Raw genomic sequence first — 27,713 nt, 5'->3', positions numbered from 1 at the left:
CACGTAAACATGGAATTTATTTTCCGAAAGCTACGCCCTCCGTGCGAGAAAGACTCTTGTGCGGAACAAACTGGGCTCTGTCTTTCGGGAAGAGACGTTAAGCCGTTGGTTCAAAGGGTTAAGTGAGAGGAGAAGGGTATAGTGATGGATGAGAATTGTAACCCAACGGGGATCGATTAAAACTTCCATTTTATTTCATTTTACTCATAAAAACTTATAAATACTAAGTAGTAACAAGCAGTACCTTGTATAGAATATTAGCTATATTATAAGTATAGAATATTATTCCAAAATGCGGTGACTTTTCACAAACGAAAAACATACGGATATTCATACTGTGTACGGTTTATATATACAGGAAATGCAAGAACTTTTCTGTTAGAGAATGGCGTATAACACAGTCTTTACCAATAATGTTTATTTGCAATTACGTTTGACGGGTTTAAATTTCTAAGATGATAAATTTTCAATATTATACAGGGTGTCCAAAAAATCGCCTACTCCACTTCGGGAGGTGATTCGGGACCCAAAAACAAGCAAAAAAGTTCATACAAACATAGGTCCGGAAATGAGCCGTTTCCGAGTTATAGCCACTTTTATGTTCAAAAATCGTAATTTAGAATCCGCTTGGCATCCCTCTTTCTTAATTATTTCTTAAATTAAAAATTTTTATTTTTAAATATTTTTAATTTTTTTAATTTTAATTTTTTTATTTTTTTCAATTTTTCAATATTTGTAAATACGATTACATTATTTTTAAAAGAAATCAGTTGTTTTCACGGCTACTTGAAATCAGTTGTTTTCACGGCTATTCAAAATCAGTTGTTTTCACGGCTACTTGAAATCAGTTGTTTTCACGCCTATTCGAAATCAGTTGTTTTCATGGCTACTTGAAATCAGTTGTTTTCACGGCTATTCAAAATCAGTTGTTTTCACGGCTATTCAAAATCAGTTGTTTTCACGGCTATTCAAAATCAGTTGTTTTCACGGCTACTTGAAATCAGTTGTTTTCACGCCTATTCAAAATCAGTAAGTAAATCACGGCTTTTCAATAAGTTTCAAATTATTATTTAACAACACCTTACTTTTAGGTTGTATATCTAATCTTTCCGTATTCATCAATGGATCGTTTAAGTTTTAATGAATTAGCTAATATGCATCTTATGTATGGTCTTGCTCAAAGTAATGCTGCCGAGGCAAGAAGATTATACATCCAGTCTTTTCCAAATCGAGATGTACCGGGAATAGCGTCTTTTCGAAATGTAGACAGAAACTTGAGAGAATTTGGTAATTGTAATTACAAAAAATTGAAAATAAAAATTTACGATTTTTGAACATAAAAGTGGCTATAACTCGGAAACGGCTCATTTCCGGACCTATGTTTGTATGAACTTTTTTGCTTGTTTTTGGGTCCCGAATCACCTCCCGAAGTGGAGTAGGCGATTTTTCGGACACCCTGTATAATATTGTATAACTTGTATCGACATGAGCGGGCGGCACTTTGAAATGCAATTGTTTCTTACACATTTCGTACTTTTGTTATAACTTTTTATGTAATAAAGCATTTTTTAAATAAAGCATTTTAAAGCATCTATATTTATATAATATTTTTTTTATTTTTGCTCACAGAACATACTATTAAAGTTTGTGCGGAAAAACCTGGGATGAGTTATTTATTGATTATCCGAACAAAATGGGGATTTTAGGTATATTTTAAAAATCAATTCTACCGATTACAAACCTCAAGAAATGACATTAATAACGTCTCTAACGTCAATAATATGCCATTAAGGGGATGCTGGAGCCGTAGCCGAACTCGATCGGCGTCGGTAAAGAAGACCGGCGAACTATATCTATCCTTGTATAGACAAAGATATAGACAAGGATAGCACGCTACATTGCACGCACACATACGCACGATGCACATCGACATTATACTTTTATATTACGCTTCCAAATCTTGATTTGGAGGGTTTATCGATGTTTTTCTTGTTGTGCAATTCGGGGGAACTTGTTTTCGCGTTCGTACCAATAGTATATCTCTTATATGAAATACATCTTGTGACGAGCTGACAGCTCGCCGCAACTCGAGACGCCATATTGGGATAAGAGTAGGATAAGGAAATCTGTACTTTCGTAATTTTTTCTCGTTTTCTATATAAAATCGGAGTTCCCCCGAATCATTAATGTATGTACTGCAATTCTGGAGGAGGATTTTTAATTCTCTCAAATTAATACGACGCTACGTGCCGACAAAAAATGCCGGTAAAACAGACGGCTCCAGCATCCCCTTAAGGGGATCCTATAGCGAAGGCCGAACTTCCTCGACGTCGGTAATGTCAACATTTCTAATCCTGTTTTCTATGTTCTATATCTATATCTGTCCTTGTCTAACGAGAGGCATCTGTCTTTGTTCGATTGCTGCGCCATCTCTCGCTACACGCAATACTGCTTATCCTATCAACCTGAATGTGCTTTTGCTTAATAAAACTTTATTTTACAGAATCTTTTTTTCTAGACGTTGAATCTTAGTTTTATTTACACGATATTGTTCCTACATGTTGTCCCTACGTCGCCTTGGTGTCATTATATATATATAAACTGCAGTAATTTTGTTATTGTCGTCAGATGACAGTTGTATGTGCCCAAATTAGTAAAATTTTTAATTTTTTTTCGTTCCCGATATGAAATCGTATAACGCGATGTAGATTTTTGTGCGTACTTTAATTCTAGACCAAAAACTTGCAATTCTGTAAAGCCAATTCAAAGATTCCTTAAAATGAAAAAATGTCGGTAACTTCCGCCACTATAGGATCCCCTTAAAACGTCTTTAGACATCATCCTGCTATCTAAGACGCTATTTAATTGAAAAACATTTTTATTTTTATGTACGTTGCAAGAATTTTTATGATATATTTTCTCACTTCTGACGTCATCAATCCGAGATGCAGTGAGTAAACAGAGACCTTCAAAAGAAAAATTTATTTCCTAATAAAATGCTTTATCATTTAACGTTTACTACAGTATATAATTATTTTATAAAATTGGCTTTAATTTATCACTTTAGGAAAAAATTAATGCACTAAAATAAATATTTTTTTAATTTACTTTAATTCACTTTTTTTCGAAGATAATAAATACCTAGTATTAATATTTTTTATTTTTCTACAATTATTTTTTTATTACAATTAAAAACATTACAATTCAATGAACATTAGAGAAGAGAGAGAATATTGAGCTTTGCATTATTTATAGCTAATCTGAATCTACATGTAATATTTCTTGCGCGTAATTTATGTACTTCGATCTCGAAAGCTCGAAGCAGTCTTTTATAGTTTCACATATGTCACTATTTTATAGTTTCACATGTGTCAATTGGTGGTATCGTAAAGAATAAATTGAATTTGGCACATTCACTCACGCAAACGATAACACCTTGGTATAATCGTCATGTGTTTTATAGAACTAACACAATTTTTTATTACGCTCAATGTAAATTCGCAAACGACTTTTAATTTGGAAGTGACCATGAACGCTTCTATATGAATACTCGGCGACAGGCGATCGATTCATGAGTCGAGGCGAATCTCAAACATTGACAATCATGTCTTCCACGACGATTTCGCGCCGGATACTCGGCTGTCTGGTAAGTATATTATTTTCTAATGCAATACCTATCAAATGTTATGTTGTTAAATTCAGTTTACATATATTTATATGGGACATTCTCGTTGAAATTTTAATGTTTTGACTCTGACCTACTCTAATAATTTTGACAATTTTTTTTTCAAGAAGTTCTGAAAAAGAAAAGACATGTATTTTTTGTTTGGGCCTACGATCAATATTTCCGACAGTGTAATTTTTGTAAAAATTAAATTTTTTGGTAACTTTACTTTTTTAAAACGTTAACATCTTCGAAATATTCAATCCTATCGAAAAACGATACGGATAAAATTTGTTCAGTTTAAAATGATATATGATGTATATATTCTTTTTAATTTTTGGATAGTTTAAAGTTGTATTATACAATGTTAAAAAGAAAAAGCCGTTTTTCATAAAGTTTGCCCATTTTTTAAATTAAAAACAAATAAAAATGCTATTAAAAATTATGAAATTTTTGAGACCTCTTGAAGCATGGCAAGATTTTTTTCAAGAAGTTCTATCTAATTAAAATTTTTAATCTCCAACGGATGCATTTTGAATATATTAGTCTGAATAATGCCGAATTCAGGTTATTACAAAAATTTCAATGGATAGAACTACTTGAAAAGTAGTTATATTATAGGGGAGACCAGGGCGAAGTCGTTACTATTTTTTCAGTGCCGATTTTTAACAACAAAACAAATAATTTTAATAAAATGTAGTATACCGTTGAACCCTTAGCTACAAAATTTATACGGACATTTTTGGTCTACGTCGCTTTGTTCAACTGGTATAGAGTGAAAACGACAAAGGTGCACAAACTGAAATGTCAAAATTGCCGGGGTGGAGTCGTCACTCCATTCTCGGACTGAATTTTAAATAAAAATTCATAATTCCGATCATGAAAAATGATAGGATACTTTTTATTAATTATTTTTTAATAAAAAAATGGAAACACTAATTAAAAACACGATGGTGGAAAATAATTACAAGAAAAGCGCACACACTTATGTACGTTTATACACATGTACTATATACACATGTGTGTATAAACAGTACACAAATAATCAAGCGTCTTCATTCAAGCAGTTAGGTTTCACGCTGGGAGTTTTGTTTAGTTTTATTATGCGGGGGAGTGTACTATACACATGTATTATACAAAGATGTATAAACAGTACATAAATAGGCGGGGAGGGGCTCCGCCGCAGGCATAATAAAACTAAACAAAACTCCCAGCGTGAAACCTAACTGCTTGAATGAAGACGCTTGATTATTTCGCATGATTGACTAGTCATCATATTTAAAATTGGCGCAGTTTTGCATGCGCGTGTGGCCTCTGAGCATGCGCGTGCAGCCACTGAGCATGCTATATGGCTGGTATTCATAGTCGAATCTTATATTTAAGACCGTCTTAAGTACGATCTTAAAATGTCATTAACCAATCACAGAGCCGTATTAGCATATTAAGACATTACTTATTAAGACGGTTTTAAAATAAGAACCGACTATGAATACCGGCCAATAGGCCGCAGGACATGTTCAGTGTTGCTACATGGCGTCGGTATGACAGGAATCATAACCTAATTTCTGTCAACTTGACGTTTAATATCTCGCGTCGCGGGACAGAGCTTTTTTCTGCCAGATTCTTTCGTTTCGTGCAAAAAAGCGTCGATTGAGCATAATTTCATCGAGATTTGAGGTGAGGCCTCTAAACTGTATATTAATTACCAGAATTACTTACTTTGAGATTCGGAGACACAATAATATTAAAAATATTACACATTTTTGACGCGCAAAAACTTTTAGTCTCCGAAAACACGTTTGCCTCGATAAGAATCATAACATGGCACATAACCTCACTAAATTCTGTTGGTCACGTGGGCACCATAAGCCGCGTTTACAGTATTAATGACGAGTTCACACAACATTCAGATTTCGAGATAATTGAAATGACGACTCCGCCCCGGTGACGGCGTCTCCCCTTTGTGTGAAAAAAATTTAGATTGTAACACAATCTAAATTTTCTTTACACATACGTTGTTAAATTTATAGGGTCAAATTAATTTTTAACCATTCCTATAGGTCGCCACTGCTCCTATTCAATATGTCGTTAATTTAACTAAAACAATGTTAATTTGACTAAATTAATGGAGTTAAAATAATACTATTTTGTTTTAAAATAATAAATTTTATGGTAGTTAAAAATGATAGTTAAAAATAACAAAATGTTATCTATCTCAAGGTATTGGTTTAAATTTCATTCTTTAATATTTAACAGAGTAGTCACGTTCTCCGCTACATCTTTCCTAAATCCATTTTAAAGGCAAAACGTTCCTTATAAAGTATGTCGTGTGTAGTCTAATTTAATGTTAACCTTTTATTTTTGTCAGCTCTTGGCTCTATTATCGCAATATGCTGACGCGAGGAAGTCCCACTACTTAGGGCCCATTTTAACATCCTTGCAACGCCTCGAGAGCATGCTTGTAAAGCAAGCCGAACGAAATGCGTTGAACTGTATTGTGCCGGCCGAGAAGTTATTCAGCCTGTTTTCAGAACATCAGCCATCTAGTAACGAAAGCAATGAGGTATTAATGGAATAAAAAAACATGACAAATAATACAAATATTAGATCTCATTTTTACAGCAAATAGAATATGATTTCTTTTCTCACGATATAACTTAAAAATAATTAGTTTGTAGGTTCGCATAATATAAATAATTTCATAAAGGGACTAGCGAACAAAACGACGAATATACATATATATTCCAATTTAAAACTGCAAGCCGATAAATGTCGGACTGAAACACAGTTATCGTTGGAACATTAAAAACCCTTCCCTTTCTAGAATTAAATCGACTCGATTTAATTATCTAAAAACTGTAAAGAAATTATTGCGAAAAATATTCTGGCTGGGGTAATATTTTTCGCAATAATTTCTTTACAGTTTTTTAGATAATTAGAAGAGGATTAAATCGCGTCGATTTAATTCCGGGGATGGAAGGGTTTTTAATGTTCCGGCGATAACTGTGTTTCAGTCCGACATTTATCGGCTCGCAATTTTAAATTGGAATATATATGTATATTCGTCGCTTGTAATATATAATTATAAGCACTAAGAACGAGCTTTGTTCGCTACCCCCTTTATGAAATTATTTAAAAATAATTATTTTTATTTGTATATGTATTGACAAAATTATTCTATAACAGCAATTTTCTTATGGTGATTGGAACATGTAGTTTACGTATTATTAATTTTCATGCAGATTTGTCGCTGTTATTCCAGTTATTTTAAAAATTAACAAATTTAAATTTTAATTGCATTGCAGACAAAATCGAATGAAGAAAATTCCGTAATTCTTCGAAGAGCATTGGATCTTTACAATGATATTCAACAATTCTCAATGCCGAAAAAGCACAAGCATGGAAGAAGGAAGAGCAAGAATCACAACGTGAACGGAAACGCTAATGTTAATGAGAACGTAAACTCAAACATTAACACCAATACCAATCGGCATCATAGACGTTCCTTCGATGTCGATCCGCCTCTATCCAAAGCACACAATCAAAATGTGAATAGTAACTTTAACTTTAATAGCAACTCAAACAAAAACAGAGAAGATTTATTTGATTTTAGCGACGAAGATGATGAAGTTTAAACGTTTGACAAGCTTCCCGGAACAAGATCGGGAACCATGTGTAAAGATTTTTGCTTCACAAAATAAGATCGGGAAGCATGTATAAAAATTGCTGCGCCTGATTGTAATTTCTCTAAAACATTTTACAATTACAATAATAAAATAATAGGAGCAAACACTTGTACAACATTCTTATTTCCAAACTGAATTGTACTAAAATTACATTACAATTATTTTATACATATATATACAGGGTGTCCTATTTAAAAAAACGCACCTTGATAATTCTTCAACGAAGCATTTTCAGCAAAAATGATTCTGACAAAAGTTGTACGGTTTCGAGGGGCACATAAGATGGTGTCATTAGTTTGACCTTGGATAGGCGTTTGAAGATCACGTGAAGGTCACCTTTAATTTTTTAAATGGAAACTCCTATTTTTCAATACATATTCTTGTAGCTAATCTCGAGAGCTTTTTAAAACACTATACTAAAGTATTTTTTCATTAAGAACTTTTGGAATTATTAGGCTTGAAAGTTCTAGTATTTTGACATAAAATACAAAATATCTTGTAAAACATTAAGTTTTCGGTAATGTTACCTTAATACTTTTATGCACAGAATAATGAGACGAATCAATTGGTATGAAAAAAAGACATAATTGCTTTTAACCAGTTTACTGGTAACGCGAAATCAACGTTTTGTGCCAAAACTGGTAAAGACCTAATGATTATGCGATCCAAAATGCATGGGTGTACCAAGTTATATTCAAATTCGTTACAAATTGGGAGAAATATTCATGGTGCGCATATATGCGTCATTACCAGTTGTGGCACTTTTTTTTCCGCGCATATATGCGTCATTACCAGTTAACTGGTTAAGAAAAAGTATGCAGATGCATGTTGCCTTTTTTCTGTGTCTATACACTTAATATACATGATTTTAATATAAATTATGGTACATAATATGCATATCAACATTGAACAAATTATTATAATCTTTTCGCGTTAGTTTGCAATGACGTGACGTCACTACCCAGGTAGCGCACATGGTCTTTTTTGACGTCAATTTAAGGTCATTTTTCGTCCAAGACGTCATATGTCATTTATATGACGTGTATTTGGCGTCTTATTGTGGACGAAAGTATGACGTCATGAAAAGGACATGAATTAGACGTTATTTTAAAACCAAATTTGGTACACGATGATTTTATTTTTATTTTTTGAGTTTTTTTTAATTAAAACAGACCCATATAGCATGAAGCTTGCAAGAGAATGCAGGAACGTTACAAAGTTGCAATGCAATGTTGTAGAGACAATTGCAACATTTCGTTGGAATATTAGAACAACATTGCAGAAATATTATAAGAATGATAGAAAATATAGTACTATAACTTACTCCGTGAACATATATGCACATACATAAAGTAAAGATTGATTTTTTTTAGATTTATGTTTCTTTAAATTTGATTTCTAATTATTTTTCAACTTTGATTCGATTCATTAAAAAAATTCTTTATTTTGCCAGGTAGCGTACTAGACAATAAGTATATTCAAAGGTATATGGAAATTTGTATATCTTGTATATTCAGTCTATGTAGTATTTTGGCTTTATCCGTATATAGAGATTCAATATAGGTAAAAGAGACCGGGGCGGAGTCGTCATTGCAATATCTCGAAATCTGTATGTTGTGGGAACTTGCCATTAATACTGTAAACGCGGCTTATGGTGCCCACGTGACTAACAAAGTTTAGTGAGGTTATGTGCCATGTTGTGATTTTTATCGAGGCAAACGTGTTTTTGAAGGTCGAAAGTAAAATTTTTTGTGCGTCAAAAAATTGTAATATCTTATATTGTTCGAAAAGTCGAACGTTCATCGCGCGCGCCTGACGACTGCGCGCCCGGCCAACACGCGCTTATCAGACTTCGCGGCTCGCCGCGGCGCGTCGCCGACACACACACCTTTACTCGCGTTTAAAGTACGATCGTGCGGCGATTTAAGGCGAGCCGCGCAAGGACCAGCTATAGAATCCTACCGCTACACTCCACGATCTCGTGTCGAGGAAGCGTTGAGAGAGTCGAACCATAATTATTTTGTAGCGTTGAGTGAGATACCCTCTCCTCCGCTCAATCGCAGTTAAGCGTTGAGAGACTTCTCCTCCGCTCAATCGCACTTAAGCGTCGAGAGACTTCTCCTCCGCTTATTGCACTCCCTTGGAGCCACCGTGGAGACCGCTGTTCCCTCCAAGCCGGACGCCCCTTCCGGGCCCGGCACTGTGGAAGCGGAGGCGCGGCGCGGCCCCACTCCGACGACGACCAGAGGGAAGAGGTGCCGAACGAGGACGCGAAGCCAGAGACGGAGGAATAAGCGTCTCTCCCACCCGCCAGCGCCGCAGGAGCGGCCCGTGAAAAGGGCAGAGCCCGTTAAGGTGATTGGGCCATGTACCATATGAGTCAATATAAGGGCTAAATTTTATTTTAAGAAAAACCATTTTTATGGATATATTCTAGACACTTGTATAATTACTGGTTTTATAATGTAACTTTTCATTCGATTACGTATCAATTTATCTACTGATAAATGTAAACAGTTCAAGATTTGACTTCAGTTGACATTCGTACAAGAGAAATGTCGCGACATTGCATCTCTTCGATGTAGGCAGCTATCATGCCAGTGCCATGTGTTTGAGTGAGGTTATGTATTGTGTTTATGTTAAAAAATAATGGAAGGTAACAAACAATTTCGATAACGGGAGATTTGCTTGCAAAAGAATAGTGCTGTGGAAAGAAATCACTACACGGCGCGGCGTTGCCACATGTTCACGTCGCGTACAGCTGATCGAAAGGCCGACAAGAAACGCGACGATTCATCAACTTTTGATTAAATTTTTGGCCTTATTACACGTCAACGTCGTTTTGTCTTATACTTAACAAGTGCTAGAAGAATCAAATAATGTTATTTTCAGTTTTTTGAACTTGTTTCTTTACAGACAGTGAGTGAAATTCTCGAAAAAAATTTTTTTTATATAAGCATATATAATTTTGTATAAATCAGAAAATTTTAAGATGTATATTTATATATATAATAGTATATAAATATATATTAAAATATATAATTATATAAAATATATATTTTTCTATATAATTATATAAAATTATATCTGATTCCTCACATAAAATTATATATAATTTTATATAATTATATATATTAATATATTTATATAGAAATGAATTAGAATTTTTCTAAATAAGTAAATCCTAAAATATATAAATTTATATAATTATATATAATTATATATAATTTTATCTGTCAAAGATATAGAAATAATGTACATCTATCATTTTTCATGATCGGAATTATGAATTTTCATTTAAAATTAAATCCGAGAATGGTGTTACGTCCTGCGGACTCCACGATATCCCTTTTTCGCGGGAATTCTTATGCACCTAAGATAGCCCTAAGATTAGGATAAACAAGCCGAGTACGGACGGTTATCGATCGGGGTGAGGTTAGATCTCGCATTCCTTTTTTTATACAACTATAATAGCTATTTGCCTAGGCGACAAAGCGACCTTCCAGAGTAAAATATTGACAGACGGGGCATACGTAATCGGATTTTGTCTATCAACCTTGTCTGGCCCATAACTATAAACCCGGCGACACGACGCGCCAAAAGGGTCTGAATCCCAGACAGAGTTGATGAAGATCTTTATTACATCGAGCGAGCCTTCTAAAATTGCTCGTGCGATGTTTCCGACAAACAGAGACAAAGCCTAGGACGTGATTGTAAATACACGTGGCGGAAGTTCTGTTTGCCTTGTACCTACTATTAAGATTGAGAGGTATGCATCGTCTGTCGATATACAAACAGGGTCGCGAGATAAGTAAGGAACCCCAATAAAAGAGAAATCGGCGATAGCCGAAAAACAAATGCGTCACTGGAAAGAACCGATAGGTTACACCCCCAATAAGACAGTGGGGGCCTTAAGAGGGGGCTCACCAATGGAAAACCGCAAAAATCGATAACCGTCTCTAGCTTTCCAGGATAGGCGAAAACTTAAGAATCTACCTCTTGGGTGAGGAACATCTCAACCAATAAGAAATCCGTTAAACAAAAATTAGAAACATCCCGCCAACCCGAAATCCTTTAAACGAAAACCAGACACACCCCACATGAAATCCACCCCTTTCATTCCCTACATTTTCCTATATAAACTCCGAGATTGCGGCACTCTCTCTCAAAAACTTCTCAGTCTCTTCAAGGCTCTGAAGATTCAGTCTGCATTGCTCGGTATTATAATCTGAATCTCATTCGTTCCGAGTCTCGACTCCACGTTTAGAGTCAGTGCAACAGATCCGACGGACCATCAGTCGCCCCCGACTCACCCACCGACGAGCCCAACGTCCATTTCAGAGAGAAGCCCACTCGTCTTGAACTCATCAAGTAGTAAGTCCCGTAATTCTCTTGATCCTTCTTTTTCCGCGTTATCGCCCCCCTTCTTAAACGGTCTATCGATTGTCGGATCCCCGGAATCTTATTATTTTGGGGTCGGTCAGTGTAGGCATCAGGTTCCCAGCGGTCGTTGGCGTTGTCGTGGGCCTGACTTGCCTCCCGGCGTCTTCATCGCTGTCGTGGACTCGGCTGGTCCACTGACCCCCCTGAGCTTATGCTCGTGGGTCGGTCGGTGTAGGCATCGAGTTCCCAGCGGTCGTTGGCGTTGTGGTAGGCCTGACTTGGCTCCCGGCGTCTCGTCGCTGTCGCGGACCCAGCCTGTCCACTGACCTCTTCCCCCCCTTTGAGCTCGACGATTTCCTTTTGTTCGCTTCTGACCGGGTCCGAGAGAGATCGACTAAACAAATAAATAATTTTAGTGGACCCGAAAGTCCTACCCCCTCAAGGACAGAATCTCCGCACGATCAGGCGACAGAGAAATCGCAAGAACAAGCGGGCGCGACGGGAGGTCGAACTCCCCCGGGAGCAGCTCAACGCTGGCCCTCCGCGACTCGCCATCCCACCGCCCCTACCAGCTTTTTCGGAGGAACCCGGTTGTTCCCATCAGAATCGTCCCGCTACCATCTTGAGTTATCGCCCAGTTGTCCTACCCTCTCGTCCAATTGCCGAACATCGCCCTATTTGCCGCGTGGCTCCGTTTCGCGTGGTCCCGCCTCGCGTGGTCCCCGTCAACCCCGATCCAGCCCGCTTCCTAGAACCTCCCGATTCCCCCTCCTCTTCTCGAAGTCCGTCCCCAACCTCCTCGACCGCCTCGACTCTCGATCTTGAGGAAGTAGGCGATCCTGAGATCGTAACCTTAGATTGATAGCTATAAAATTAAGTTTTACTTATTTCAATTCTCATATACTGTACTTCATCGATTAACACACACACACACACACACAGTAAATTCATGTAACTTCAATCCTGAAACTAATTGTAATAATAGCGGGCAGGATGTGCATTTTCAAGTAGGTATCCCCTTAGAAATCTTGCCCGATCACCCCCGCACTTATGTAACACCCGCGAGAAGAACACACATATACCTTACATACACGGAGAAAATTTTATAGTAAATATTACTATGGTGTCGCACTAGCTGCGGACCATCGAGGAATTTTAAGTTAAATTACTATGTTTATGGTAAAAATTACGTTATTTAATCGTTTTTAAAACAATAATTATAGTATTTTAACTTGAAATTCCTCGATGGTCCGCAGCTAGTGCGACACCATAGTAATATTTACTATAAAATTTTCTCCGTGTACACTTCCATTGTAAAATGCTTTCAATCTCCCGTTTAATTTGCCTAGTTCTCACCTATTGTAATATCGACAGATTACTTAACTTAAATTTATAATAAATGTTTTATTTACGTTAAATATAAATTTCCATTTATTTATAATCTAAGACCTCACCCACCATTCTTCCACCTCACGAAATTGCACGAAGTCCGATCCTGAGTTAAAGGGATTAAATTCTCTGACTCGAAAAAGGACCGACGATCGCACCGCTCACGAAAGGGGTCCTAACGTCTTTACGAACGTTGACCCTTTCTGAGTCATAAAAGTGCGTTCGGCTCGCGCCACGCGTCTCAGAGCGCGTATCTGCGAGCGACATTTGTAAGTATCTAGCTGCGTCCTCTCTTACCCCGACCCCTCTGGCTAGCCTTTCCCTTGCTTCCCAGATTTTCATATCCTAATCCCGGGGTTGGACGTAACAATGGAGTAACGACTCCGCCCCGGCAATTTTGACATTTAAATTTTTGCACTTTTATCGTTTTCACTTTATACTAGTTGCGAACAAAGCGACGTAGACCAAAAATGTCTGTATAAATTTTGTAGCCAAGGGTTCACTCTTTACACAACGGTATACCACATTTTACTAAAATTATTTGTTTTGTTGTTAAAAATCGGCACCAAAAAAATAGTGACGACTTCGCCCCGGTCTCCCCTAGTCACGTATATTCTGTATACGCAGCATAATATTGTTGCGCTCGACCGCGCGTTCGCTGCACTCACACACACTCAAACTCGCGAACGCGGCGGGCAATCCCGTTTTCGGGAATAATGACTCTTCTCTAGTAGAAAAGAACTCGTTTAATGGGTATTAGCAAATCCAATGAAGGGCTCGTGAACACATCTGTTCGACACAAAGGCCCAGTGAAGAATCTGACAGACGGCAGATGTAAACAAACCTGACGGCGGTTATCGGCCAAGATTTATCTTTGGTCAGCGTTGTTGAGAGGATGTGTGAATCTCGCGAGGCGTGGAACGCCTTTTCAGCCTTCGCTGAAAGAGTTTTGCGGCGCAAAGAAGAGGATGAAAGGCGAAGACAACAAGATCCTGCGGTTGGGGAAGACGATCTTCCCCCATAGTATTCGAACTGTCTTTAACTGCGTTCACGTTCTGCGTTAAAAATATTCGTTTTACTTATGTAACCTGCGATTGATTATATTATCTTGCGGCGTGCGTTCTCGCGGGTCAGTCTCGGCGTCTCTTGGGGGGGGGGGGGCGGGCGCCGGCCGGTCTTCGGGCTGCTCCCGTCTCGGGGTCCGGCGCGTCGTTTCGGCGACGCTCCCGGATCCCTGGGGGGGGAGTGGCTCGGGGGCGGTCGGCGGTCGCCGCTCCCCTGGGACTGTCCGGGACGCCGCGTTTTCTTGCGGGCGTGATTGTTCTGTCCGTTTGCCGGTGTTATCTGTTCCGGGGTACCCGTTGCTGTTGGGTCCGGGGTCCTCTGGGGATTGGTCGGCCGTGGGCCTGCTGCTCACCGCTGTGCTTTCGGGGCTCTGACCCCATTGCTAGGCAATGGGAGTCACGAGCCTCGTTGTTGCTGCGGAGTGCGGTTGGTCGTCCCCCTGAGGATTTCTGGGTCCTTGTAGCGGTGCGCCTCGCTTCTATGTTCTTTGCGCCCTTTCCCAGGGCCCCACCTTCGGGTGGGGTCTTGGGGAGGGGCGCAACTCTTCTCCCGCCAAGCGCTTCACCTTGGCCAGAGTTGGAGATCTTTGGATCTTTCTATCGGGAACGGGTATAATACCCACGGCGTTGACGGGCCCAAGGATAGGGCTCGTGTTTTTTATGTGGTGTGGAACCCTCTATCCGGATAGAGGGTTTCTGTAAGTTTCGTTCGTACACGTTCTGTAGTTCGGGTACGTTTTCGTGCTGGAGATGCGGGCTCTCTTTGGTGAAGCGTCTCGCAACCAATAAAGAAAGCCCTCAATGATATGGCTGCCCGCGGCTATTATCAGGAGGGCCCTCTGAGGCGGTCGAATGGCGGCACGAGTGCCGTCTCATTCGACTAGGGATCTCTTCTGCCGGGGTAGGCGCATTTCTGGCGGTAACCTATTCGTGTGGTCTTTGTCTGGTTTACGTCTTTCTGTCGCCTCGGCGTGAGGACTGTTGTGATGTCATGCTTCGTGTAGTTCCACGTATCGTAACTGTTGTCCAGCGTGCTATGTTTAGAGGAGAGGGGTTTTAGTGGGTGCAAGCCCCACACAACTCGGTGGCCCGGTGGCCGGGGCCGGGCGTGCGCGAGGCATTTCCCCTCTACCCACGGAAAAAAAAATGTAATAGTTATTTGTGTAACAAGTGCGGGAAATTGAGAATTGGACACGAGTGCGGAGTGGACACACGAGCCGAAGGCGAGTCACCCGCACTCGTGTCCAATTCTCAAACCGCACGTGTTACACACCCTATTTTATATTACAAAGTGCGTGGAAAGTGGCCTATTGTGCGCGCGTCATCTGTGCGACAGATGGCCGATTCCGCACGCGCGAGAGTTTTCACTCGAGGCCGTGCGGGAATATCTCATTCCCGCACGGGTTCGAGTGGGGAATTTCTCGCGTGGGGAATTGGCCATTTGTCGCACAGATGGCGCGCGCGTAATGGGACATTTTCCACGCACGTGTGATATAAACAAACCAACGCAACAGCTCGTCGTCAGGCTCGACGTCACGCAGCGCTTCGCGACTGGTTTTCGGGCTTTTACCGGGCGTCTTGGCACAGGCGCAACAATATTGAATCTCTATATACGGATAAAGCCAAAATACCATACAGACTGAGTATACAAAAGGTATACAAATTTCTGCATATCTTTTGATTATCCATTTTCTCTAGAGCGGTCACCCATCCAAGCAGCAATCGTGCCCAACGTTGCTTGACATCGATGATCAAACGGATTAGTGGCGTTTCTCTGGTTCTGACGTCTCCTTCTTGCTTATACTTCTATGTAAAACATTTTTGTAGTATTCAAAAATCTTGTAATGATAACTGTAAGATTTTTTTTATAAATTAGATTTACTCATAATTTTTTAAACCAACATATCGTTGGCTACAATTTAAAAATCTGAAAAAATTCTTAAAAATCTTATATTAGATATCAGAACTTTTAAGCCTTGACCCAGAGTAGTGGGTCGGCGTCCGCTTCTATTTTTTAAAGCTTTTTTTGAGCTTTTTTCAAACTTTTTTCAATGTTTTGAAAAAAACATTGAAAAAATTAGAAGCAAAGTTAATCCACTGTAGGCTGTCGCTTGTACATTTTTATATATAACAAGATTTTTATTTTTCAAATTTTTTGAAGCGATTTTTCAAAATACAAAGAATTTGCGTCGGAAAAATCTTAAAAAATTCTTAAAAATCCTGTTATATATAAAAATGTTCAAGCAACAGCTTACAGTGGACCAACTTATGTTTTTAATTTTTCAATGTTTTTTTCAAAAAAAGCTAAAAAAATAGAAGCAAACGCCGTCGTGTCTGTGAAGTTGGCATATTATTTTCCAGCAGATCAAAAATAGAAGGGAGTTCTTGTTGCATGCAGTCGAGTTCTATAGTTCCTGATACTTTTTAACGATAGTTCTGGTGATTTTGCTAAAAAAAAGTCCATTAAAAAAATTATCTGCTAGTTTTCCGTAGCATAGAGTAAGATGCCGACGAAATCTCGGAGTTGCGGTTTATATAAAACATTTTTTGAATAGTTCTGAACATACTGAAGCGTTTTCTAAAGAGTTCCCGACACTAGCAATATTGTATAATTTTTTTATAAATTAATACCGCCCGAACGCTGAGTACTTAGAGAGAAAAGAGTGATATACTGTACAAAATGTCGCAGTTCCGGTTTATCTAAAATATTTTTCAAATAGTTCTGAGGATACTGAAGCATTTTCTAAAGAGTTCCCGACACTAGCAATGTTGTATGATTTTTTTATAAATTAACACCACCCGAAAGCCGAGTACTTAGAGAGAGTAATATGCTACACGAAATGTCGCAGTTCCGGTTTATCTAAAATATTTTTTGAATAATTTTGAACATACTGAAGCATTTTCTAAAAAGTTCCCGCCCGGGAAAAAAAAATTATATATAACTATATAAAAAGATATAAAATTATGCATAATTATATATAAATATGTATTTTTTTATATAATTTAATGTAATTATATCTAGATTCTTATATAAAATTATATAAAATTTTATATAATTATACATCTTCTTCTCTAGCCTGTTTTCATCCACTCCTGGACATAGGCCTCTTCCATTTCCTTCCATGTCTTTCTCTCCTGTGTTGTCTGCATCCACCTCTTTCCTGCGTGGCGTTGGATGTCATCTCGCCATCTCGTTTGTGGTCGGCCAATGCTTCTTTTGGACTCTCTTGGTCTCCATTGCATCAGGACCTTGGTCCATTTGGTGTTGCTTCTCGCAACATGTCCCGCCCATTGCCACTTTTGTCTACTTGCTCGTTCAACCACGTCGGCAACTCTTGTTCTTTTCCTTATCTCTTCGTTTCAAATTTTATCCCTCAGGCTGATTTTCAGCATTGCGGCTCGCTCCATTGCCTTCTGACAGATTCTTAGTCGGTTTGCGCTGTTCGCTGTGAGAGTGATTGTTTCGAGTCCATATGTCGCAACTGGTAATATGCACGTATCATACACTTTCCGTTTGAGGTTGATTGGGATTTTTGGTTCTCGGAGGATGTAGCTTAGTCTGCCGAACGCTGTCCACGCCAAGCCGATTCTTCTAGTGATCTCAGCTGTCTGGTTATTTTTTCCTAGCTTAATCTTGTGCCCTAGATACACGTATTCTTCTACCATCTCGAGAGTGTGGTTATCGATGCTAACTGGTATATTGGTGGGGCTCATGATTTTCGTCTTCTGGAGGTTCATTCTCAGGCCAACTGCTTGGGAAGCTTCCCTGAGTTCTTGTATCATTGTTGCAAGCTCGTTTGCCTCGCTGCTGAATATGATAATGTCATCCGCGAAACGGAGATGGTTTAAACGTTTCCCATCAATATTGATGCCTTTTTGATCCCATGTTAGCCTCCCAAATACATCTTCCAGCGCCAAGGTGAAAAGTTTTGGTGAAATCGTATCGCCCTGTCTCACACCCCTCTTGATAGGGATTCTACCTGTAGTCCAATCCTTTTCCATTTTAACGTGCAGGGTGGCATGCTCGTATATGAATTTAATCAAGTTAGAATATCCTAGAGTCAACTCGTGCTTTATCTAATGCTTCGAGCACTGCCCATGTCTCAACTGAGTCGAAGGCCTTATGGTAGTCTATGAAGGCCATATGCAGTAGGATATTGTACTCGGTGCATTTTTCTATAAGTGTGCGTACTGTTTGTATATAGTCATTCGTGCTGTACCCCCTTCTGAATCCTGCCTGTTCTATGGGTTGGTAGAAATCGAGCTTCTGGCTTAAACGATTTGTTATTATTTTGGATAACAACTTATAAAGGATTGAGAGTAGACTAATGGGTCTGTAATTTTCCATATTCGTGCAGTCGCCCTTCTTAAAGAGCAGGATGACCTCTGCGTTCTGCCACGAGTCAGGGATCCTGCCTTCTTCCAGACATCTGTTCAGTAGTACCAGGAGTGCTTCTTCTAATTCTTCCTCTCCAACCTTGAGCATCTCGACTGTTATCCGATCTTCCCCTGGTGCTTTGTTGTTTTTTAGTTGTTTCAATGCTGCTTCCAGTTCTGACTTGTTAATGTCTGGTAAATCTTCGGATCCTACGTTCAGAATTGTCTGTCTCGGTCGTCCTTGCTGGTTCGGATTTGGAGCTGATTGGCTGTAAAGTTTTCGGTAGAAGTCTTCAATGATCGCTGCGATTCCGTCCCTCTCTGTTACTACCTTTCCTAGATTGTTCTTCATCTTATGGATTACTACCTTCCCTTTTGACAGTTTGGAGCGCAGAACTCTCATGTTCATATTGTTTTTAATGGCTTCTTTGATTGCTCGCGTGTTGTACGCTCTTTTGTCTTTTCTAATCGCTTTTCTTACGGCCTTGTTTAGGTCTTTATATCCCGGTGAATCCCTGCTCGTTCTTCTTCTTTCTCTGATTTGCCTTTCAGTGTCTGGACTAAGTTTTGAGTTCCCACGCTTCTGAAGTGAGCACACTTTTCTCACGGCACTTCGGATGCTGTTTGTGATTTGTGTTGACAGCGTATTTAGTTCTAGTTCTTGTAGCTTTTCGGTTGGTTTTAGTTTCTGTTCGAGCGTAGTCTTATATTCTTCTTCCTTCCCTCTCAGCTCTGCTAATGTTGGCCTGACCTTTTTATTCATGAGACGTTTCCTCTCGAGCCGAGTATCCACTAGGACTTTTGCTCTCACCAACCTGTGGTCGCTGCCCGTGTCGAAACGATTTAGGGTTGACACATCTGCACAAATGCGCTTGTCAGTGGCTAGCACATAGTCTATTTCGTTTTTGATAGTGCTGTCCGGACTTCTCCATGTCCACTTCCTTCTGGGATGCTTTTTAAAGAAGGTGTTTAAGCAGTATATTTTCTCTCAGTATAATTATATATAAGTATATATATTTATATATATTTATATATAAGCATACATAATTTTGTATAAATCAGAAAATTTCAACATATATATTTATATATTATTATATATAAATACATATTAAAATATATAATTATATAAAATATATATTATTCTATATAATTATATAAAATTATATCTGATTCTTCACGTAAAATTATATATAATTTTATATAATTATATATATTAATATATTTTTACATAAATGAATATGGAATTTTTCTAAAAGTAAATCCTAAAATATATAAATTTATATAATTATATATAACTAGCTTGATACACCCGCGTGCTTCGCTACGGTAAGCGAAGAATTCTATAAAATTTACCTCCGAATTTAGATTTGCCCCTTTAGGGGTTGATTAGGGCAAAATCTTGAATTATGTTTTTAAACATTGCACTTGTATGGGTAACCTTTGTAAGCAAAAACCAAGTCAATATCACATCAGGCCCAAGAGAGAAAGTCGTGAAAAAACATTTTACCCCTATATTCACCTCCTTAGGGGTCGAATTTCTAAAAATCCTTTCTTAGTGAGTGCTTACGTCATGAGAGGAATACACTCTCCAAATTTCATGTTTCTAGGTTTAAGGGTTTAGGCTGGGCGTTGATGAGTCAGTCAGTCAGGACATTTGTCTTATATAATATAGATAGATATATAATTATATATAATTTTATCTGTCAAAGATATAGAAATTATTTTAATGCATGATGTACATCATGCATAAAAGAGCGAAATTTCATCAGTTTTATCGTTTAAACTTATACCTGCAATACAAGTATAATTTACATGTAAATATCTATAAATATTTATGATGCTTATAGTTTTTGATCATTTATAATGAGTTATTATTCAAAAATTTTTCTCAACTTTGATATATGTCAATATATTAATTGAATATAATAACTTACCTATGTAAAAGATAAAAAATGGACAAAAACTTTTCTAGTTTAAAATAAAATTCATAAAGACAAGCTAATATTATAGTATTTTTTATTAGTCTATCAAGAGACACGGTAGTGTCTCGCGCCAAGTACACGCGAAGCGAGACCGACCGTGACTCTTTTACGCGACGCGACGGGTTGCGAGTACCCGAGATGTTGAGATCTCAATAACGAGTGAACGGATCAAGTTCTAAGTAGGCTTGATCGATAGCTTGGGGTCCAATTAGGGGGGGGTTTCTCTCATAATATTCCGTTCCGTGCCCTACGAGCGGAGATATTGCGACGCAAAGTCCAAATGTGAAAATTTTTTATTAAGATACTTCTTCTTCTACTTCTAACGCCGACTTATATGATGACGTCATAATCAGAAACGTTACTTTCACTTTTTCGACGCTGGCGGCGCAGGTATCGCCAGTTTCGATATCGCGCGCGTATTTCGAAATTAGGTCGATAGACTTATCGGTCAGGAGGAAGATTTCTATTTAGGTAAATTAGGTATATACTTATATAATATATATTGAGTCAATTGCTTCATGTTTATCTGGAGAGATTTCGTATCCTTACATCGTATTACCACCGCTGCCGGAAAAGAAGGTTTTCTACGCTTGGCAGAAAGTGCCGCTAGGGAATTTTTAAGTCGATTCTTATGAATCAAGCTTGAATTCGATGTCTAGGTATCCCAAGTAGCCGATGACGAGGTCCAGATAGTGCGCTTCATAGTTTTCGGTGTCCAGGTGTAATAATACGTTGAATTCGATGTCTATGTGTCCCAGGTTGCCGATGACGAGGTCCACATAGTGCGCTCCGTAGTTTTCGGTGTCTACGTGTATTAATACCTTGAATTCGATGTCCACATGTCCCAGGTTGCCGATGACAAGATCCAGATAGTGCGCTTCATAGTTTTCGGTGTCCAAGTGTAATAATACGTTGAATTCGATGTCTACGTGTCCCAGGTTGCCGATGACGAGGTCCACATAGTGCGCTCCGTAGTTTTCGGTGTCTACGTGTATTAATACCTTGAATTCGATGTCCACGTGTCCCAGGTTGCCGATGACAAGATCCAGATAGTGCGCTTCATAGTTTTCGGTGTCCAGGTGTAATCGTACGTTGAATTCGATGTCTAGGTATCCCAGGTTGCCGATGACGAGGTCCACATAGTGCGCTTCGTAGTTTTCGGTGTCTACGTGTATTAATACCTTGAATTCGATGTCCACGTGTCCCAGGTTGCCGATGACGGGATCCAGATAGTGCGCTTCATAGTTTTCGGTGTCCAGGTGTAATTGTACGTTGAATTCGATGTTTAGGTGTCCCAGGTTGGCGATGACGAGGTCCACATAGTGCGCTTTGTAGTTTTCGGTGTCCAGGTGTAATCGTACGTTGAATTCGATGTTTAGGTGTCCCAGGTTGGCGATGACGAGGTCCACATAGTGCGCTTTGTAGTTTTCGGTGTCCAGGTGTAATAATACGTTGAATGCAATGTCTAGGTGTCCCAGGTTGCCGATGACAATGTCTAGATAGTGAGCTCCGTAGTTTTCGGTGTCTACGTGTATTAATATCTTGAATTCGATGTCTAGGTGTCTCAGGTTGCCAATGACGAGGTCCACATAGTGCGCTCCGTAGTTGTTGGTGTCTACGTGTATTAATATCTTGAAATTGATGTCTAGGTGTCCCAGGTTGCTGATGACGAGGTCCAGATAGCGCGCTTTGTAGTTTTCAATGTCTAGATGTAATAATACCTTGAATTCGATGTCTACGTGTTCCAGGTTGCCGATGACGAAGTCCACATAGTGCGCTTCGTAGTTTTTGGTGTCTAGGTGTATTAATAACTTTAAATCTGAATGTAGGACACGTAGATATCGAATTCGAGGTATTAATACACGTAGACACCGAAAACTACGGAGCGCACTATGTGGACTTCGTCATCGGCAACGTGGGACACCTAGACATCAAATTCAACGTATTATTACACCTGGACACCGAAAACTGTAGAGCGCACTATCTGGAACCCGTCATCGGCAACCTGGAACACGTGGACATCGAATTCAAAGTATTAATACACCTGGATACCAAAAACTATGAAGCGCACTATGTGGACCTCGTCATCGGCAACCTGGGACACCTAGACATCGAATTCAAGCTTGATTCATAAGAATCGACTTAAAAATTCCCTAGCGGCAAAATTAAAATTATGTCATGATTAACATGTACCTAAGATTTATAGAATCGTTATTAATTTTATTATATATCTCAATTGCGCGAATCTCAAATATGTTTTGTAAAAATTATGCATAATATTCCTATGCAAGGATACTTGTTTAATTATTTCTTTCTATTGCATTTAAGTATAGAAAAATATACAATTTCTATGTGTTTGCATTTTATATTTAATGAGCAGGCAATTAAATATATATGATTCAATTTGCGTCTATGTCTCTTTATTGACTGACATAGTTATATACTTTTAAATCTTTTTCTTTTCTAAAATTCAATCAATTGAATAGCAAAAACTACGTTATCATATTATATATTTTTGGTACGTAGTGTGCAAATGTATTTTGAAATAAAGATTATATATTTTTTACTGAATTATTTACACACACGTGCGGTTTCAGAGAATCATTTATCGCCAACTCAAATATGTTCCTACTCAACTGTTAAAATATGAAAGATAATTTTATCTAGTTGTGACATTCGCTCGAATTCCCGAAATAATTTTCAAGGATATGAGTACGAATATATATATATATATATCGTACTATTTAATATTTATAATTAATAGAAAATTATAAACGATGCGTTATGTATGAAAAATTTAACAGAATTGCTTTTATCAAATAGAATTAATTTGCGATTAGTTAAAGGGAATAAAAGAATAAACAAATCAGGTAAATTTCAGACACGTGTTACAGGTGTCCATCTGTAATTATCAAAAATATCGATACCTGAACATATACAGTTGCGAACAACATTCAGTAAGACACGCGAATAAAAATAAATAAAAAATTTTACAGTTAACGACTTATTAACATTAATCATGCTATATTGCGATTATGTTTTATGTTAAAATTAAAAAATATATACAAGATGTACAACTAAAAGGGTTACAGATTATTATTTTTTAAAAACTAAACAAAATATTAAATTTTCTTTAGAAATAATAGCCCGTAACACTTTTAGCTTCATATCTTGTATAAACTGTTTATGAGATTATAAGATATATTGTTTATAAGATTAAGATGCGTAACACTACAAAAAGGCGTGATATCCGTACAAAATTACCTTTTTAAAAAAAAAGGTAAAAGAAGGCGCTAAGTATACGCATAGTAGTGTATATGTATTATGTTGTTACCCTGTTATGTTGTTACCTCGAAAAAAACAAAGTGGTAGTATTATACCTCCAAATAGCTTTACCCTGTACATACTGTTTATAAAATGCGTAATACTACAAAAAGGCGTGATATCCGTACAAAATTACCTTTTTTAAAAAAAAGGTAAAAAAAGGCGCCAAGTACACGCATAGTAGTGTATATGTTGTTACCTCGAAAAAAAAGAAAGTGGTAGTATTATACATCGAAAAAACCTAAGTAACAAGTGGTAGACGTAATCTTTATATCTCGAAAAAATCTAAGCAGTAGTATCTTTATTTCCGAAAAATTATAACCCAAGTGATACATATTACAAAATTATGTTACCTTATCAAAAAGAAGAGTCGCGCTTTAAGTGATCTATTACAATTACAAAAAAGAAATGATATCTCTTTAAATTACAGTGCCAATTACAGAGAGAACATATATATTGCCTCAAAAAATAATTGTTACACTACTTTGAAAAATCTTTACATTGTGTCAATTAGAAAAGAATGTATGATAACAATTTTATATGATTAAAAAATTTTATTTAAATTTAACAAGGGAATACAAGATATTTAAATACAAAGTTTACATGTGTATTTTTTAGTGGTCACAAAGAATTACAGAGGTAACAGTACAAAATAAAAATATTTTATTAAAATACATAAATTTTTCTTGTAAAAAAAACTTGGCGCTGCTAGACCTCGAAATTTTAAATAAATAAGGACAACAATAAATAAAAATACGTGTAACATCAACTACAGATTTTCAGTATACATAGATAGTGAATATCACAATACAGATTCATACTTAACCTACTTTTATGTTTAAAATATATAATTAGATGTAAATAATAATTACTGTTTTTGTATTATGTTGCAGTGTTACGTTGTTTTCCATCAGTGGAAGTTCACGCAGAGCAGCACCAAGCAGTTTGATTTCTATCAAACTCTTCTGAGCGACAGCTTCATTTATTAGATACATAAGTAAGAAAAATTTAAACTTGGTATAAACTGCGTTCCAATATTTTAATATCCAGTACTGAAAATCTAAAGTGTATGTATAACATTAACCATAGATTTTCAGTATAGACAGTGAATATCGGAACACGTCATACTTAACCCCGTACTCTTATGTTTTAATATGTAATTATGTATGAAATAAACAGGGTGATTTTTATTTCGTGTGCCAATCATCTCCGCTATAATTATCTCAGAAAGTATTGATTTATTGGAAAAATGTTTCAGATAAAAGTTGGAGAGTTCAAGGAGGACCAATAGACAATTTTATTAGATTTTGAGTTCGGGACCTGTGTTAAGCCTAATAGGATCCAAGTCACATTATTTAAACATCCATTATTTCTCTATAAACCCTTCAACTTTTATCTGAAACATTTTTCCAATAAACCAATACTTTCTGAGATAATTAGTGAAGATAATTGGCATACAAAATAAAACTCACCTTTGTATAATTAGATATAAATAATAATTACAGTTTTTGTATTATGTTATAGTGTTACGTCATTCTTTAGTGGAAATTCATACAGTGCAGAGTAGCATGGAGCAGTTTTGAAGAAGAAAGTGATAGAAAGATAATATCAATATTATTTTCTTAATATTGTATGTAATACTATTATTAAAAATAACAATTTGATAAAATTTAATAATATTTATTAAAATGTTTTAATTTTTAGCAATATTAAATAAATATTATCTAATATTACACAAATAATATTATTGCGTTTACAATATCAATATTATTTTAAAATTGTATGTAACAATACTATTAAAAATAATTTAATAAAATTTAATAAAAATTATTAAAATAGTTTTTTAAATTCTAGCAATATTATACAAATATCACGCAAATATTATAGTAATTTTACCGTAATATTACTGATATATTGCAGTAATATTACCGCAATATTACTAAAAAAAATATCAGTAATATTACTGATATTTATTTTCGCGGGCATTTTAATATTACTGAGATATCTCAGTAATATTACTGCAATATTTCTGATACATTTCATTGTAATATTGCAATCGAAAAATAATATTGCTGCAATATTTCTGCAATATTATATGCTGTGTGGGTTTAGATGTAACTAATTCCTTCGTTACTGGATGAATCCATTGAATGCTTTCTTCAAAGCATTGGTTCAATTTTAAATAAAGAGGACGTAAAAACGTATTCATGCATGGTTTACAATCTTTGTCATACCACAAACCCAAATTTATGATAAATGACTCTCTTAAATTCGCCGGAAGTTCGGCTATAGTGCCTAACAATGGCCAACAATGACTTTGAGCACTTTTAATTAAAGAAAGTCCATCTGTATTAATTATAAGTGTTAGATTGTATTTCTGTCTATTCGGTCGCGAATTTACTCGAATATATTCTGAGCCATCAGTAATGTCTGTAATAACATTATCGTCACGTGGCATGAGAGGTTTTAGTTTTTCACTCAGGTTGTAATTTTTAAATAAATATTTTATTTGACTATGAATATCAAATTTGAAAAAAAAAAAAAAAAAAAAAAAACAATCTTTGTCGACTTTAATATTGCATGCCGGACATGTCATAACTTTTTTGTCACTACTAATATACCCTGAGCACATTTTACAAAAATAATGCTTTATAATGATGCATGGAGGAGCAATTTTTTTCGCATACTGCAATAATTTGTAAACAGTTTTGGGCATTGCGGTATTTTCAGGTAATATATTGATTTGAATCCTCAATGCCTCTTTAAGTGCAGCTTTACTTATTTTATGTTTAATGTAATAATTAAGTACATCAAAAACAGCTTGGTCGACAGAAACAGAGCAATTTTCGTATAACATTACATTTTGATGAGTATTATGATTACGAACATTATTTGCCAGATTTTCATCGAATAACAGTTCATGGTTTTGACCTTGATCATTGTCATTATTATCGTTTTCACTGTCAGAAGCATTTTCAGGTTCATAAAAATCTTCTACGTCACTCTCATCTGTTGAGTGATTTCTTTCTGCTATTCTTTCATCAGTATGTTCATGTTCTGCACTTTCACCCTAGCGGAAAAAATTTCTATGAATAACTACAAAATTTAACTAAAAATAGAAATTTGTACATTTTTGTTGAAATATTTAATTTTTTGTTGAAATAGTTATTTTTTTGTAAAAATATCTACGAAATAGTACCACAAATTACAATGTTTTCAAATCAAGAAATTATTGCAAGTAGTATTTTATGAAAAACTACAATTTTATAAAAAATAGTACAAAGATCTACAAATTTTAAAAATTTAAAAAGAAACAAAATCTTAAAAAATGAAAACATTTGCTTACTTGTAGATTACTACAATATTTATAAATTGTTGGAATTTGCATTATGTATTTGACCCTTCGCGGATATACCGCGCGTTACGCACATTATTAAATTCCATCGCTAGTCTACGTTACTTTCTGGAGAGGCGCTATTGGTATTGTCTCGTGCGGTATTGCCTCTGTGCGGCACCTTCACTTCCTCTTTGCCTCTCACGAAAGTCACAAGTGTTCGAGTCATAGTATACTAAATACATATCATTCGTCCTAAAGAGTATCTCATATATTTTCTTGACCGATTCCTGATCCTGCGCCAACAGGTTATGGGCCCAGATTGCAATTAATTGCGGTCGAGAAGATAAAATAAAGCGTGGCGGTCAGATACATTTACCGCGCGTAATTCGATCACGCGTCGAGAACGTGTTAAGTATATACTCGGTGTGCCTGTGTATCCGGATCATCGCGGGACTGTAGAAATGTCGACTCCGATGAGGATTGAATTGCTTACCAAGGATAACTACG

The 27,713-nt window shown here is 36.9% G+C and overlaps 1 protein-coding gene across 1 annotated transcript; it reads right to left on the bottom strand.

Annotated features, from left to right (window-relative positions):
• Nucleotides 1–18,231: 18,231 nt before the first annotated feature.
• Nucleotides 18,232–27,432, bottom strand: LOC139820884 (uncharacterized). The gene is made up of 3 exons (XM_071791471.1): nucleotides 27,325–27,432; nucleotides 26,757–26,939; nucleotides 18,232–19,515 (listed from the first exon to the last, which is right to left on the bottom strand). The coding sequence occupies exons 1-3, from the start codon at nucleotides 27,430–27,432 to the stop codon at nucleotides 18,232–18,234; spliced, it is 1,575 nt and encodes a 524-aa protein (XP_071647572.1).
• Between the last annotated feature and the right edge of the window lie 281 nt (nucleotides 27,433–27,713).

This window comes from Temnothorax longispinosus, chromosome 10 (assembly GCF_030848805.1).
Source record: "Temnothorax longispinosus isolate EJ_2023e chromosome 10, Tlon_JGU_v1, whole genome shotgun sequence".
NCBI classification, from domain to species: Eukaryota; Metazoa; Arthropoda; class Insecta; order Hymenoptera; family Formicidae; genus Temnothorax; species Temnothorax longispinosus.
Note: the sequence above shows the minus strand (reverse complement) of the source record. Positions and strands in the feature narration are given on the sequence as shown.

Excerpts from the sequence above, each read along its gene's own strand:
- LOC139820884 (XM_071791471.1), bottom strand. The coding sequence starts at position 27,432 with ATGACTCGAACACTTGTGACTTTCGTGAGAGGCAAAGAGGAAGTGAAG. Across the intron at positions 26,940-27,324 it reads GCGCCTCTCCAGAAAGTAAC|GGTGAAAGTGCAGAACATGA; the intron begins GTAGACTAGCGA and ends TTTTTCCGCTAG. Across the intron at positions 19,516-26,756 it reads ATGAAAATCTGGCAAATAAT|CATCCCAGAAGGAAGTGGAC; the intron begins GTTCGTAATCAT and ends TTCTTTAAAAAG.